General features: G+C 38.1%; 2 protein-coding genes across 2 annotated transcripts; both read left to right on the top strand.

Moving 5' to 3' along the window:
• The first annotated feature begins 2595 nt into the window (after nucleotides 1-2595).
• On the top strand, nucleotides 2596-7591 carry LOC124881168 (L-amino-acid oxidase-like). Its single transcript, XM_047386704.1, has 3 exons — nucleotides 2596-2717; nucleotides 3882-4018; nucleotides 6546-7591. Exons 2-3 carry the CDS (start codon nucleotides 3921-3923, stop codon nucleotides 7339-7341), a joined length of 894 nt encoding a protein of 297 aa, XP_047242660.1. The 5' UTR covers nucleotides 2596-2717; nucleotides 3882-3920; the 3' UTR covers nucleotides 7342-7591.
• Nucleotides 7592-9405: 1814 nt separating this feature from the next.
• Nucleotides 9406-15865, top strand: LOC124881160 (L-amino-acid oxidase-like). The gene is made up of 8 exons (XM_047386692.1): nucleotides 9406-9479; nucleotides 9780-9829; nucleotides 10810-11033; nucleotides 11829-11941; nucleotides 12068-12269; nucleotides 12383-12451; nucleotides 13851-13987; nucleotides 14902-15865. The coding sequence occupies exons 2-8, from the start codon at nucleotides 9799-9801 to the stop codon at nucleotides 15701-15703; spliced, it is 1578 nt and encodes a 525-aa protein (XP_047242648.1). The 5' UTR covers nucleotides 9406-9479; nucleotides 9780-9798; the 3' UTR covers nucleotides 15704-15865.
• The last annotated feature ends 427 nt before the right edge of the window (nucleotides 15866-16292 follow it).

Genomic DNA, 16292 nt, shown 5'->3' with positions numbered 1-16292 from the left:
TGTTAAAAGAACTTTAAATGTGTTTTATATTTTAGATTCCTTAAAGTAGCCGCCCTTTGCTGTGATGACTGAATTATTAACCTTTGGCCGTCTCTCAATGAACCTCTGGTAAGTTCTTTCAAGACTCTTTGGAAAACCATTTCAGGTGACCACCTCATGAAGCTCACGGAGAGAATGTTACGAGAGCAAAGCAGTAATCACACCAAAGGGAGGCTATTTGGAAGAATCTAAAATAGAAAATTAAAAAAATGTATAGCTTTTATTGAAGCTGTAAATCTAAAATAAAGCTGTAACCTAAAATATAAAAATGTTCAGTTATTTCACTTTTTTGTTTATTATATAACTCTGTATGTTTTCCTTCAAAGTTTTGTTGCTTTTGGTGAGAATCTACAATGTAAATAGTCATGAAAATAAAGAGACCCATTAAGAGAGAAAGTGTATCTAAAACGTTTGACCGGTAGTGTATGTATTTCTCAATATATAAACTTGATTGAATATCTCAAAACAACATCCAGCTGTTTGTATTGTAACATCTCAGATGTTTCAAACATTTCTTCAACATGAAAACCCTTAAATATGCAATTTTTGTTTTCTTAATAAGGCACAAATTTAGTGCACAAATTGCATCCATTAGCAGGTGTGTTAACGGTGCTGAATGCAGGAGTTGTACCCATATATCTGAGGCTGATGAAAATTGTGGAATCTTCAGCGACCGTAATCTGTTTGAGCATTCAAACCTTAGCCATTTTCTCTCTAGTGTGGATTATCATGTGTGTGTTTAAACTTCCTTTTTCAGTAAATCTGTGTCCACATAGATCACAACAGAAAGGTTTCTGTCCAGTGTGGATTCTCTTATGTATGTTTAAAGCGCATTTTCCAATAAAGGTTTTACCACAGTCTTCACAACTAAACTTCACTCCTGTCTGGACTTTCTTTGGCGATTCCACATTTTTCTTCTCTGTGAAACATTTCTTCCCATCCAGCGAGCTTAAAGATCCTATTTCTGAATTTATCAAGTCTTTCTGAAGAAAGCCATGGTGAACAAATTGTTCAGCAAACTCAGGGGAGCTAAAAGGTTTGTTAATGTTTCCATCATCGGCCTTTTCATCCTTATCAGTGTCTTCAGTTTCTGAGGAAATGGAACCATCTCCATGATCTTGTATCCTGATGGATTCTCCTCCTCCATCGATGTCTTCTGGAAGCGCTCTGCCTTTAATTTGGTCTTGATAAAGCTGTGAGGGCAGAGGGGACTGTTTATCATCCTCACTCTTTATGGGAGCATCTGACCTTTTTTTGTCTCCATCTAACAATACAGACTACAGTCAATACAGACTACAGTCACTATTTGTGGCGGCTGGTTTTAGTGAACAGTGCTCTGTAGCGGCGGCCTGAAGGTAAAGCTCTGAACAGTTTATGTGCAGGGTGTGTGGGGTCTGCAGACATTTTAGCAGCTCTTTTCCTGACCCTAGACCTGTATAAGTCCTGGATGGAGGGAAGGTCAGACCCTGATTATTCTCTCCGCAGTCCTGATTATTCGTTGCAGTCTGGACCTGTCCTGTTTTGTGGATGAGCCAAACTACACTGAGATGGATGAAGACAGGACAGACTGAATGATGGCAGTGTAGAAGATGACCAACAGCTCCTGTGGAAGGTTGAACTTCTTGAGTTGCCTCAGGAAGTACAGTCTCTGCTGGGCCTTCTTTTGAACAGTGTCTATGTGTGAAGACCATCTCAGGTCCTCAGAGATGGTCTGCACTAAGGAGCAGGGTTAAATGACAGCGACCTTTTCTCAAAAACAACAAAAATTCAGGCCTGACGAAAATCTCCCAAAATCATTTGGAAAATTGGATTATTGTCTAATGAAACCAGACTTGAAATCTGTGACCACAATTCCAAAACATTTAAATTTGGCACAAAAGAATACTGAAGATCACCAAAAGGTCACCATATCCACAGTGAAACATAATGGTGGCTGCAAGATGATCTGGGCTTACTTCAGATGTAACTCACGTCTAGATGCCAATGAGTAAAGTATTATTTTTCAGGGTGTGTTGCATAATGCAATGTGCTAGATATCACTTTAATAATAAAAAAAAAGTATTAATCATGTTCTCATTTCTCATGTCACCAAACCGAGGCATTTAAAAGGTTTGTGTAAATCCCAACAGACATATGTATTGTATGTGATAGAAATCTAACGGTTGAGTTGGACATGCAAACCTGTATAGACAAGCCATACTGATACCATCCTGTTATGAAATGCAATACAAATACTTGGTTGGAGTTCATGTGTTCATTTTACATAAGACCAAGTCAGTTGCTTCGATAAGAGGGAGAGATTTTTGTGCTGCCAAAACTTGTTCCATGATTTTTTCATTCCTCAGCTCCTTCTGAGTAAAACTGTAGTTTAACTTACAGGATATTAAGCTCAGATGGATTTGGTTTAAATTGGTTTACATGTCGTGAAACAAACTCCAGACTTCCTGTAATTTACATTTCCTTGGAAAGCCCAGAAGGAACTAACGTAATAGATGGTTGCAGCGACAGCAACTATAAAACCTCAAGGTTTTGTCGCTTCTATAATCTCCATTAAAGCTGATTCTGATTCTAAAGCTGATTCTGATTAAGTTTTTCTTTCTGTTTTGTAGGTTAAAGATGAAGTAGAAGTTCATGGCTGCAAGGCTGCTCTGAGAAAGTACGATCATTACTCTGTGAAGGTAAAGCGCGGCATCATTTGAACTTTTTACTTTTAACTGGGTAAATGGAGAAGGTGAAGATTAAATTGTTTAATTGCATTTTATAATATTATCTGCCTATTACCATCAAAACCAGGTTCAACTTTATTTATGTAGCACAATTAAATCAACTGCGACATTGTAAATGCTGTAATAAAAGCCAGTGAGCACAGATGTGTTTTTTAAACATGGATGTTGGAGCCTGTTTGTGTTATTGCAGTTTATTCCACAGTTTAGGGGCTACAACTATTAACACTCAGTCACCTCTGTGGACCAGTCTGAACCCTGGTGCAGCTTAAAGCAAATGATCATTAGATGTATGGGATCAGGAGGATGCATATAGTTGCAGGAGGTCAGACAGATATCCAGGAACCTTTCCATTTATAGCCTTTTAGGTCAACAATAAAACTTTCAAATCAATTCTCTAGAGAATAGAAATGTGAAGAGAGGCAAGCACCAGGGAAATACATCCACGCCTTTTAGCTCCTTTCAGAAGACCAGCTGCAATATTCTGGACCAACAGCAGTCAGACATGCAGCCCTGACTGACACTAGCAAATAAACATTAATTCAATTGGAACGTAGTTAAACCATGGATCACCTTATAAATGTTTGAAAATGATTTCACTTTAGAAACTCAGTCTTAAAGATCACGGCAAACGTACTGAATCTTCTTTTAAAGGTAAAATCAGTCAAATATAACCCCCAAATTATTAAGATGCAGCTAAACTAATGGCTCCAGGATTTCCAGATCCAAATGAGAAACACTGTGTTTACCAGCTGGTCCGAACATTCTATTGGCCAGAAAAAAACTAAAACTTGACAGAAACAAACATGGACATCATGCATGTATTTACTCAGCTTCAGTATTTACCTTGAACCTAAGAAAATAACCTTACAGTTTAACTGAAAGTTGTCATTTCAAAACATTTATCACTGCATACATGTATAATTTTTCTATTATGATGCCCACCCGTGGTCATAACTACAAGCTGCACTCCTTGCTTTAATAATCCAGAACAACTTGAAGAACCAACCTATGAACTTACTGCTACGTTTATCATTATGCTGTATGGCTCTTTGGAAATAAAGTTTGGAAATAAAAAAATGGTACCTCAAGAATATTTCTTTCCTTCTTTTTTAACAGGAATATTTGAAAGAAGAAGGAGGTCTGAGCCGTGAGGCCATGAGGATGATTGGAGAGCTTCTTAATGAGCAGAGCCTCATGTACACCGCGCTCACAGAGATGATCTATGACCAAACAGACATCAGTGACAACGTCATGTAAGGCCCGACAGCTCACAACATTTTACGGCAGAATATTTATGTTACATACAAGATATGTCCTTACCACAGTTGGAAATCAAATCTGAGAACTAAAAAACTCAATCAATGAAAGGGGGAGGACTGAAAATAGTTTATTTGTCATGTAAGGATTATGATTATTGATTAATTAATATTTATCAAAAATCATAATTAAAAATCATAATTCAGGAAAACTATTTCTTAACCAAAAATCATTACTTACAAATAAAAATCAGAGATGTCATCTGGTGTTGTGGTTATGGGCTCAAAGTTCTTAATAATTACAATTAGCTATTAATCATCAATTATTGATAAATTGTTAACCAAACCACTAAATGTCGCTGTTTATTCAACCGCTTCACCGAAAGTGGGGGAACTTCGACCTTGTTTTGACAGATAAATCACCCTTGCACTTCTCTTAATTAAATATATGAAGATTTATTGTAACCCAAATAATCCTGATATACCATTATTCTGGTCCAAAACCTTCACCTAACTAACAAGCACTATTCTACACAAAGGGGATAAAAATGACTACCTAACAATAATAATAAAAGAAAAATATATGCGCATTGAGTGTCTCTGAAGAGCAAACCATGGACAAAATCATGCGTCCGTGATCACCTCAAAGAAAAAAAACAGTACACTTCTTATCCGTCCAGGAGGGGAAAATATTGTAACAACGCCGACACGGTGTCCTGTTGAACTGGGTTTTTGTTCAAATAACAATAAGCTGGGTGCACGGTGGAGCAGTTGGTAGCACTATTGCCTTGCAGCAAGACGGTCCTGGGTTTTTCTGCATGGAGTTTGCATGTTCTCTCCGTGCATTCTCACCGGGTACTCCGGCTTCCTCCCACAGTCCAAAGACATGCCTGTTAGGTTAATTGCTCTCTCTAAATTGCCCTTAGGTGTATGAATGAGTGGGTACATGGTTGTTTGGGTGTTGCCCTGTGACTGGCGACCTGTCCAGGGTGTACACAGCCTCTCGCTCATAGACTGCTGGAGATAGGCATCCGGCTTCCACGCGACCCACTATGGAATAAGAGGTAGAAAATGACTCACTGACTATAAGCTGCTAATTCCGGAGGCTGCAACTCACGCCTCTCACAGGCCTGCACCACACACTAAGCTTCCGGTCATTGGCAACAATGAGAATATTGCAAATAACAACATGAACCCCAAAACACAACTGTAAACACGGAGTCATTAAAATATGAAGAACTGTTTCATGCCCCCCCGCCGTCTTCGTTCGGCATATGAATCTTCTGACCTTCTTGTATCAGACAGATTTCCAGCTTTAAGCTCTTCCAGGAATGGCCTTGTGGAGCAAATGTTTGCCTGCGAGCTTTTGTCTCTCCAGATATGCGCCTCCACGCATACGCTGGACATGGCAACGAAAGTTTATTTTCCGCTGGCTTTATAATCCGTCAGAGCTGCGATGTCTGTTGAGCTGTGCATGTTCAGCTGTGCGACCAAAATGGATGACTCCAACAGTCATTATAAATGGATTTATATTTAGTGTTGCGGTTGGACCAGAGCAGCAAGGTTTTGTCATTTAAAGTAATAATTCTGGCGATTCTAGAATAGCAAATGGCTTATTGTTACTGTATGGAAGTAGAATGATTCTTTTACTTTCCTCATCATCCAGACTTGCTGCTGTATTTCACTGACTGGTCATAAACAAAAACAGTTCTCTGAACATAGATGATATGATGTGAAGTATTGTCAACTGCCACCAGAGTGTTTGCTGCACAGGATGGGAGTTTTATTTCCAGGGTTCACATATGAATCCAAAATAATTGCAAAGCTACAAATACTTTCTATACATGTTTGTAATAGCAGGTTATATGTGCAGCTTTGTTCTTGCTAGTGTTGTTCTAGTGTTGTCTATTTTCCATCTCCACCTTGTCCTTGTTGGGCCAGTTGCCAGAATTAAGACTAACAGAGCAAACAAAACATGAACAGTCTCTGGACTTGCTTGAACTTGCTGTGTATGGAGTATAGTGTGTAGTCTGCTTCTTGCTCCCTGGGGACTGAAAAAGAAAATAAAAAAATCTATATTTTTTGTTCGGACAGATTAATTTAGATTATTTCCATAAACAGAAATGATACATCTGATTAGCTCTGACTTTAGGTTGTTTTTTTTTTTTTTTTTTTTTATCTCTGATCCTCTCAAATTCTAAATACTGTTTATTTTTATAAATCTTTTTTTTTAAGTTTTCTGATGTCATGTATTTTAAATATAACTTGCAAAATTTTATAGTGCACCAAGTTATAAACTCTCATCAATTTTAAACCATCTTCCGATGTTTTATAATATGCTATTGTTCATTAGAAGTTGTATTTACCCAGGTTTGAAGTTTTGTGAATCCAAAGGATTAAAAGCACTTTATGTTTTAGACTCACTCCCTTATTAACCAGCTCTGTATTTATCATTACAAATATCCACGGTAAAGTTCTGGATAAATCCAAGTGATGACACCAGTTTTTCTCTCCTGTTTTTAAGGTACTACGAGGTAATTGGTGGGTCGGACCTCCTCCCCAATGGTCTTCTCTCGCTGCTTCATGTCCCTATTCTCCTGAACTCCAAGGTTCAGCGCATCAGCCGCTCACGTGAAGGCGTCACCGTCTCCTACCAGACGGACCGAGATTCCTCTCTCAGCCATATTAATGCCGACGTCGTCCTGGTGACAACTACAACAAGAGCAGCTCTTTACATGGACTTCGACCCACCGCTCTCCATCCAAAAGATGGAAGCCTTGAGGTCAGTCCATTATGACAGCTCCACCAAAATCCTTCTGACCTTCAGTGAAAGGTTTTGGGAGAAAGATGGGATCAAAGGGGGAAAGAGCATCACCGATCGCCCTTCACGTTTCATCTACTACCCAAGCCATGGTTTCCCAGGAAATGACTCCATTGGGGTCCTCTTGGCCTCCTACACCTGGTCTGATGACTCCCTCCTCTTTCTCGGTGCCAGTGATGAAGAGCTGAAAGAGCTGGCTCTCAGAGACTTAGCCCTGTTGCATGGTGAGGGCGTCAGGACTCTCTGCACCGGTGTTTTAGTTAAGAAATGGAGTCAGGATCCATACAGCCACGGCGCCTTTGCTCTTTTAACCCCTTATCAACACTTGGAGTACGCTGCTGAGCTCTTTAGCAGTGAAGACAGGATTCATTTTGCTGGAGAACACACAGGCTTCTCTCACGCTTGGATCGAGACTGCGATGAAGTCTGCAATCAGAGCAGCTGCCAATATTAACAAGGAGGCCTTAATGTTCTCAGATAAATGCAGAGATGAGCTCTGATATGAGTTTAAAAATGTGGTTTTATTAAATAATGATAAATGGGATTTTTTTTTCTAAATTCTATAAAACAAAAATCATGTAATATTTTTTATTAAGTTTTTATTTTTTATTATGTATTTCTTTACAATAAACAATGGGATGTTTTCAAGACTTTGCAGTAGCAGTAATCTTCACTTTTAGTTCTGTTTGAATAAAGTGTCTCAACTAAAAAAACGTCAAATTGCACAAATAAAACAAGCATTTCCTTCTATGTTGTCTGATGAAACCAATCTATTATGCATGTTTTAACTTGTTAAATGTCAACAGATGATTTTATTTTACGTTCTGCCTGATAGTAAAACATATATATTTACATTTCTCCAGAAACATAGTTGAAATTTGCCCTTACATGAATTCACCTGTGTGGTGTTTGCATTAGAAAGTAGCAACACTTTGCAATTAAATAAGTTACTTTTCAGTCACAATATTGTCTTTTTCTTGACAAACATTTCCAGTTTTTAACTGTAAAACACTCTAAACCATCACAATGGACCAGGGATATGTCCAACTGTTTCAGGAACAACTGAAACAATATTAGACTAGAGACGAAATCTAGTAATTACCTAAATGTAGGCATTAACTAAAAAAGAAACTGCAAAACGCAATTTTAAAACTGATAGAATTTGATGAAATAAACAGGAAATCTGAAGTCAGCAATAATGTTATTAGGCCTAATTCAATGGGTAATTGGTTTTTGCACAACTCCAGTTTCAATACAAAGTGCAAAAACAGAAGAATTAAACAAAGAAATAAAAGTTAGGTTGGAAGAAATGTAGAACAACAACTGCAACAGTTGCAATAAACCCCTCCAATTTTATTCCAGGCATGCTCTTGAGAAAACAGGTTGGTTGGTGCAACAACACAGAGAGGAAAGATGGAGGTAGACCAAGGAAGGCTTCAAAAACAAAATGGTTTCAAAATAAAAGCAGAAATGAGGGTGGCCGATTAAAAACAATGACAGAGGATTAGGGACCTAAAACTAAGCCCTGTGGTATTCCACACAAGAGTGAAGTGGAGGAAAGTACAAGCTCAGTGAGGCTGGCAGAAAGAGTTTGGCCAGTTAAGGAAGATTTGAACCAACTGCTCCTAATGTGAATACAGCAGGTATGTCTGAGGCTCACGGTCAACAATTTTTATTGTAACAATTTTTAATTGTTTTTGATGCAAACCTCCTCATTTAGTGCTAAAGCTGTGTGGAGCTGTACTTTAAAGAGAATGCTTTGGGAATACAAAAAGATTTCACACAGTAGTTTAACACATTCTTTTGTAATTATTACTTTTTAGATGATTGAGAAAAGGTAATCAGGATTTAAATATTTAGAAATCACAGAGCATTGAAGTTCACCAAAGAGCAAAGTCAACTAACCACAGTGGTTTGGCTGAAATTGGAAATGGTTTTCTCACTTCTCCATTTTCCAGTCCCAACAGACATCACTGCTTTAAGCAGAGCTCACTCCGGGCATGTGACTTGGAGAGGGAAATGTCTGGTTACCTCATAAAAGAAGGTTACAAATTAATCTTTGGTATCATTTCCATGTTCGTGTTTAACTGCTCATGAGATGAGGCTGGATGTTCTGTTGTTGGCCAGCTGATTGAATGATGTGTTTCAGGAAACTGAAAAACAGTCATCTGAAAAATCCCAAAGTCTGACTGTTCCCTAATGAACGCTGGCAACAAACCACAGTAGCAGAGGTGAAATGATAACGTTTCCTGAGGTGGAATAATATTATTATATATACATAATAATATATATATATATATATATATATAAATTGAGCATGAAGGTTAGAGAAATTCAGGTGAGGTTGGTGCTGTGTTTAAAAACAGAGTGAGGAATGAATAGCATTTACAACTTTTATTAGCAGTTTATACAAGGTCACAGTTAATCAGCTGAGTGCATGACTGGCTTAAAACTGAAACCAAAAATTAAATTAACGACTATTTTGTCTTTTGTTTGGTTTCGATTTTGAAGGAAAACACACCCCTTTTTGGCCCAGCCTGTGAGGAATTATAATCTGTGTGAGTACAAAAGAGGCTGCGGGTCCAACATCACGGAACAGTGGCAGCATCTCTTCTGAGGCATTTCAGCTCCTCTTCAGGTAGGGTTCTGTGCTGTATCCTCTTATAGAAGTAAAATAACTAAACTCAGACAAAAGTTATGATTTGTGATGGACTTGTGATGGATAAAATAACATAGATAACTGGAGATGAACCAGAACCGTGGAAAGATGAAGAAATGAGTGATATTAATGAAAAAGATGGACCTTTTAAAATGTAACCAGAGAAGAAAGAAATATATGAAACAGCTTATGTCTAGTAATTTAAATTCATTTGAGTTTATACTGTTTATACATCACTTTACTTAGGATGTTCCTGGTTTTTCCCATTGTTTATTACAGGAAGAAGGTGCAAACTAAGATGGGGGTGCAAGTACTGGCATGGACCTTATGTGAGTATTTCATGGCTTTCAATGAAAACACTGCATGATTGGCCTTTTTTACAGTTGGGTGTTAAAACTATAGACGTTTTATTTGCTGTATTTGGCAAACACGGTTAGGACACACACTCATGTCATCTGAACACGCAAAACTTGCTTCTTTAATGTTCAGAAGAATCACCATTTTGATGTTTTGGCAACATAGTTCTAGAGTTACTGATCCCTCCAGGTCTGCTCAGGTTTAGGTAAAATGTTCACCTGTAAGGTCAGGGGTCATATAGGGACTGTTTGTTCTGCACCATCTTTTCTTTTCTTTCCTTTTATAATTTTATTAATTTTCTCTGATCAATATCAGTAGAGTTCTAGTCAGTTCATGAATTGGACCCCCCCCCCCCCCCTCCCACTGGTTTGAAGGCTCTATAAACTAAAGGAACTCAGCACAGTAAACGTTATCTAGTTGTGCTTCTCAAGCATGATGTGGTGCACCACAGGAGGAAGTATGCAGAATCCTAACAGCTATGTAATGTCATATTTGGCATGAAATTCTGTGGTGGCACCCAGGCTCTGGAACCTGCTTCCTGTGGATTTTGCGCAACTTTGCGCAACCAAAGTTTTTCGCATGCTTATATAAACATGAAAGATGAAGAGATAGTTGCTGATACAAGTTAAAACATTTATAGTTTATTTTTAAATTAGGCTTTAGAAGAAACAGAAAGGAAACCTGGATGGCGAGTAATTAGAGACTTCACATTTGACTTGGAATTAGGGCAAAAGATTTGAGTCTTGACCTGGGGTTATGAAAATATGACTAGTGGATAATCTGGTTTCTTTCTGAAGGTAAAAAATACACCAATGCCAAAGTGATTTTCTAGTTCAAATTTGAAATTAACAACATAAAATCGCTTTAAACTGCATGGAAATTACTTTTTAATTTATTTCCATTTAAAATATTCTAAAAGAAAGTGTAAAATGTTTCTTTTTCATATTTCCAGTTCCTGTCTGTTTGTTGCTGCTACTCACCCAATGCAAAACCACTGCTGCAGTCAGCGTGAAGGAACAGCTGGCCGACTGCCTGAACGATACCGACTATGCTGACCTGCTGTACACCGTGCAGCAAGGTCTTCCCCACATTATCAAGCCCAATCATGTTGCCATAGTTGGAGCCGGTATGGCTGGGCTGACAGCGGCCAAGTTACTGCAGGATGCAGGACACAAGGTTAGAAATGTGAACACTTTACAGCTGATTTCAGCTCCTCGTAGAATGGTAGCTGCAATTCAATCATAGTTATAAAACAGTGCAAGTTAGGTTCAGTTTATTATTTTATTTGGTAAAAGTTTTTCCATGTAAGTTACCCAGTTGATTGCAGCAATCCCTCCTCCTGAATGAGCATGTGGCAACAGCAGGCAGTTGATTGCATTGAGTTGTTAACTGTGCAGCAACCCCTCACACTGAGCATGCAGAAAATGAGTTTTTATAAGGCAGTGAAAAAGTCTTTAATCCTCCTACAAATATTTTACACAAATAGTCATGTTGAATAATTTGAATATATTTGAGAAGCTTACTTATTTCAGTAACTCCATTACTAAATGAAACCCGTCATATAGATCAATTCCACACAGACTGATGTTTTAAAGCCTTTGTTTTTGAGCCTGTTATTTTAATTATGATGATTTTTTTGCTCACAGCCAATGAAAACATGACATTTTAAAATTAAAATATCACATCAGATCAATAAAGGAAATATTTTTATTACAGAAATGTGGGCTTAATGAAAAGTACGTTTAATACCTGCTTAAAGGTCGTTATTGTTGTCTCAATGAATTATTTAAATGCAATCTATATTTCTATCCCCCCAACAATAACAAATGAATATAATAAAATAATTAAACTAATTATTAATTTATAATTTGAATTAATTAAATAAAAAATGAATTAAATATAAATAACAAGACACCTCTGGTGATATGATAACCCCTGACCCAATAACCATTTTATTCATGCTGGGAAAAGGTTACCATACTGGAGGCCAGTGGTCGGGTTGGAGGCCGTGTGCTGACCTACAGGAATGAAAAAGAAGGCTGGTACGCTGATCTGGGAGCAATGAGGATCCCAAATTATCACTAGTAAGTGCTTAAAAAAAAAAAACTAAAACCAGTTTTATTTATAATGTCAGAAATGACTCCAAAGCACAGGTTTTTTTCATCAATATGGGGCGTCAGCTAAACGCTCATGAACACATCTTTTAACAGTATCATCCGCTGGTTCATCAAGGAGTTTGGTTTGAAGCTGAATCCATTTCACATGGTCGACAACAACACCTTCTACTTCGTTCATGGGCTGCTGAAGAAAACCTACACTGTGAAGGCGAACCCCGACATCTTGAAGTACAAACTGCCAAAAAGAGAACAGGGGAAATCACCAACCGCGTTGCTGGAGCAGGCTCTGCGCAGGGTATGTGAGGAGGAAAAGGGAATATGTGTGTCCACTGAAAACTAAAAAAAGGTGACATTTATTCCCGGCATCACTTGACAAAATTGAGCATTTTAATGTTTTTGTTTCAATAGGTGAAAGAAGAGGTCACGGCTCATGGCTGCAGAGCTATGCTCAGGAAATACGACCATTATTCTGTAAAGGTAAAACATACTGACAGAGATGTGCACGTCATAATCTGAGACCTAATATTCAGAAACTAAATGAAGCTCAGCCACCAACCGGTTTCATTTAGTTCTGGCTCAGTTAACTTCAGAGAAATTCATAAAAAATACAGAAAAACCATTGATGAAGAAGCAGGTACACCAGCTCCTGTTAGGAAGAGAGGAATATTATTGTTAATTAGATGTTTAGGACTATGATTTTGATGGTGAAATAGGTAGATGTCCTTTAAACTGTGTTGTACATAACTCTGTGTACACATTATACTGAATATAACATTTCTGTTTCAAAGCTCTGCAAATGTAGAGTTCAGACTTCCAAATTGGGGAGTAACCCTCCAATATTTGGTGAATGGGCAATATTACTAAATCTTTAGGCCTTTGTTTTACATTTATTTCACGATTTTGGCAAATCTAAGCTTCAGGCAAACCCACATACAGCACCAAAACATTTTTCTGTAAAGGTGAATAGCTTATGAAATATTCAAAATACGCTAAATCCAATTTTAGTTTTTAATCTCCAAATGTTGTTTTATTCAATTGGTAAAAGCTTACAACTATAGAAAACTAGGAATTTGCTACTCATTTTAATATGCAATAAACAGGTACTGTATAAAGTGCTTCAAATGGGGACATGGAGGAGGGGATGTAAAATTAAGGAAAATATCCTTGGTCCCTCAAAGCTTTCTTGTAATTCTTGTAATGAACACTAGATGTCCTTATCTGTCCTTTTTTCCAACTAAGACTGGCACTGATAACTAATGAACTAATGAGATCATTGGTGTCCACTTCCACAGCAGATGTTTTAGCTTGTTAACTTGTCCTGTTTTATTTGCATTTCACACTTTCTAAGCTCCTTTTAAGACATTTTCAGTTTTTTTCCGCCATTACCCACATTCCTGTATTTAGGTCCTTTCTACCTCAGTCCATTTTACAGATTTAACTGACCACATTGTCAGTAGCTCACTTCAAACTATTTGATAACTTAAGCCCATTTTCCATTGAAACTAGTTATATTAACCAGTTCAAGGTCTAGTTTAATATAACTGTGAAGCATTTCATTCATATCATGGCTGGACTGCGTTACTAAGACTTTGGGAATGTCTTAGTCGGAGAAAAATTTTACCGACCACCGAGGCTTTAACTATTGGGGGTTGTTCTTTCTGGGAAAAGGTTAGAGCCGATCAAAACAGGACAGAAAGCAAAAAAAAAAAAGAAAAAACAAAGATGAGGATCTAGACAAAGCAAACAAGGCAAAGTAAAATAATCATTATTGCAAGTAGCGGTGAGGTAATCAGTAACTTGGTGACAGAAAACCGCAGGAAGTAAACTAAGTACCTTAAACCAGGCAGTCATACCAGTTTGTGTTCGGTTTTAACAGGAATATTTGAGAACTGAAGGCGGTTTGAGTGCAGAGGCTGTGAGGATGATCGGGGATCTGCTAAATGAGCAGAGCCTCATGCATCTGGCTTTGACTGAGATGATCTACATCGAGAACGACGTCAACGACAACACAACGTAAGATTAGCCTGTTTTTGTCGTTTATTTTATAATGAATAGCCACCTCCAGGAAGGCTACAGCCCCTCAGCTTCCCTGACCAGGATTAACCAAAATAACATAAATATTAATAAATTAAACAAGAACAAAAAGCATTATAGAAATAATCTTTGTACAAGTTCTCTTGTGTTTTTTTCATATATTTTAAATTTTTTGTTGCTTTCCTTGTTTGGTTGTCCTTATTTCATTGTTTAATAACCTTTCACCCCTTTTGCTGATGTCATACCCGATGTCTTTTAGGAATAAAAAGATGCCGTCTGCAAAGTAGATGTTTCCTACCTGCCTCGAATAAAACATAACTTTAAATTTAGAAGTAAAAAATCTTTTAATCATTCATTCACGCTTCAGTTTATGCTTCTCAAATCATTTACAATCGCACAAATCTGGTTACCAGTCAGATTATTTTCACTTAGTTCTTCATAAATATTTATCCTTAGATGTTGCTATCAGAAAACAGAAGCTATGGTGAGTTCAGGTGTAAAATCTGGTTAATATGTCGGGAAGAAATGATAGGCTGCCATGCTGTTATGTTTGCTGTTATGAAATGGTGATAAAAAATGACAAAATGGCAGCACATGGTTAAAAATTGACACAGAGACATTTTTGACATTTTTTTGGCTTATTTTTGGTCAGCATATCTATTATTTTGTATCTGTTGATTGAATAGTGTTTTCTGTTCCAGATTGTTCATGACAAGCTTTTATCTGATGTTTTTTTTTTTCTTTCTCTGTAAGGTTTGGATTCTTTGTTGCTGTTTTCTATTTTTTTTAAAACCAGTTTTATTTTTCTGCCATTTATCTTTTTTTGCATCAAAGAGACAAGTGTGACAACTTTATTTAAAGAGGTATAAACTCATGATCATTTTTGTCTGAAGGTACGATGAAATAACTGGAGGGACGGATCGTCTCGCTGATGCTTTCCTTTCTGTCCTGGGGGTTCCCATCTTACTCAACTCCCCGGTGAAACGGATCCACCGGTCACATAAGGGTGTAACTCTGTGGTATGAGTCAGAAAACGAGCCCTCTTTGAAAACTCTACAAGCCGACGTTGTTCTGGTTACCACGACGGCCAAAGCAGCCCTTTTCATAGAGTTTGATCCACCTCTCTCCACCAGAAAGATGGAGGCCATGCGGGGGGTTCATTATGAAAGCTCTACCAAAATTCTCGTCACCTTCAAAGAAAGGTTCTGGGAGAACGATGGCATCAAGGGAGGGAAGAGCATCACAGATGGACTCTCTCGCTACATCTACTACCCAAGCCACGGTTTTCCAGGAAACAACAGCATCGGTGTCCTGCTGGCTTCCTACACCTGGGCTGATGACTCACATCTCTTTCAGGGTGCGACTGATGAAGAACTGAAAGAGCTGGTCCTCAGGGACTTGGTGAAGATCCACGGCGATTATGTCCGCTCTCTCTGCACTGGTGTGATTGTGAAGAAGTGGAGTCTGGATCCATACAGCCTGGGTGCATTTGCTCTGTTTGCTCCTTACCAACACCTCCAGTATTCTGCAGAGCTCTTCAGACATGAAGGCAGAATTTATTTTGCAGGAGAACACACAGCTTTCCCTCATGCTTGGATTGAAACATCTATGAAATCTGCAATCAGAGCAGCTATGCATATTAATGGTGCCGTGCACAAAGATTCAAGTGAACCTCAATACCGGGATGAGCTGTGAGATACTGAATGTAGGCGACAGAACCGCTGGTCAGCTGCAGTGACAAAGATTGATTTACAGCTACATACATGGACAAAATTGTTGGCACCCCTCCGTTAATGAAAGAAAAACCCACAATGGTCACAGAAATAACTTGAATCTGACAAAGGTAATAATGAATAAAACATCTATGAAAATGAATAAATGAAAGTCAGACATTGCTTTTCAAACATGCTTCAACCGAATTATTTAAAAAAATAAACTCATGAAACAGGCCTGGACAAAAACGACGGTACCCTTAACTTAATATTTTGTTGCACAACCTTTTGAGGCAATCACTGCAATCAAACGATTTCTATAACTGTCAATGAGACTTCTGTACCACTCAGCAGGTATTTTGGCCCACTCCTCATGAGCAAACTGCTCCAGTTGTCTCAGGTTTGAAGGGTGTCTTTTCCAGATGGCATGTTTCAGGTCCTTCCAAAGATGCTCAATAGGATTCAGGTCAGGGCTCATAGAAGGCCACTTCAGAATAGTCCAATGTTTTCCTCTTAGCCATTCTTGGGTGTTTTTAGCTGTGTGTTTTGGGTCATGATCTTGTTGCAAGACC

The sequence above is a fragment of the Girardinichthys multiradiatus genome, chromosome 14 (assembly GCF_021462225.1).
Source record: "Girardinichthys multiradiatus isolate DD_20200921_A chromosome 14, DD_fGirMul_XY1, whole genome shotgun sequence".
In the NCBI taxonomy this organism is placed as follows: Eukaryota; Metazoa; Chordata; class Actinopteri; order Cyprinodontiformes; family Goodeidae; genus Girardinichthys; species Girardinichthys multiradiatus.
This window is presented reverse-complemented; position numbering and strand designations above follow the sequence as displayed.

Bases quoted from the DNA above. Each gene is read 5' to 3' on its own strand.
- LOC124881168 (XM_047386704.1), top strand. From the start codon at position 3,921: ATGAGGATGATTGGAGAGCTTCTTAATGAGCAGAGCCTCATGTACACC. The intron at 4,019-6,545 runs GTAAGGCCCGAC...CCTGTTTTTAAG, and splicing joins GACATCAGTGACAACGTCAT to GTACTACGAGGTAATTGGTG.
- LOC124881160 (XM_047386692.1), top strand. From the start codon at position 9,799: ATGGGGGTGCAAGTACTGGCATGGACCTTAT. The intron at 11,942-12,067 runs GTAAGTGCTTAA...ATCTTTTAACAG, and splicing joins AGGATCCCAAATTATCACTA to TATCATCCGCTGGTTCATCA. The intron at 13,988-14,901 runs GTAAGATTAGCC...TTTTGTCTGAAG, and splicing joins GACGTCAACGACAACACAAC to GTACGATGAAATAACTGGAG.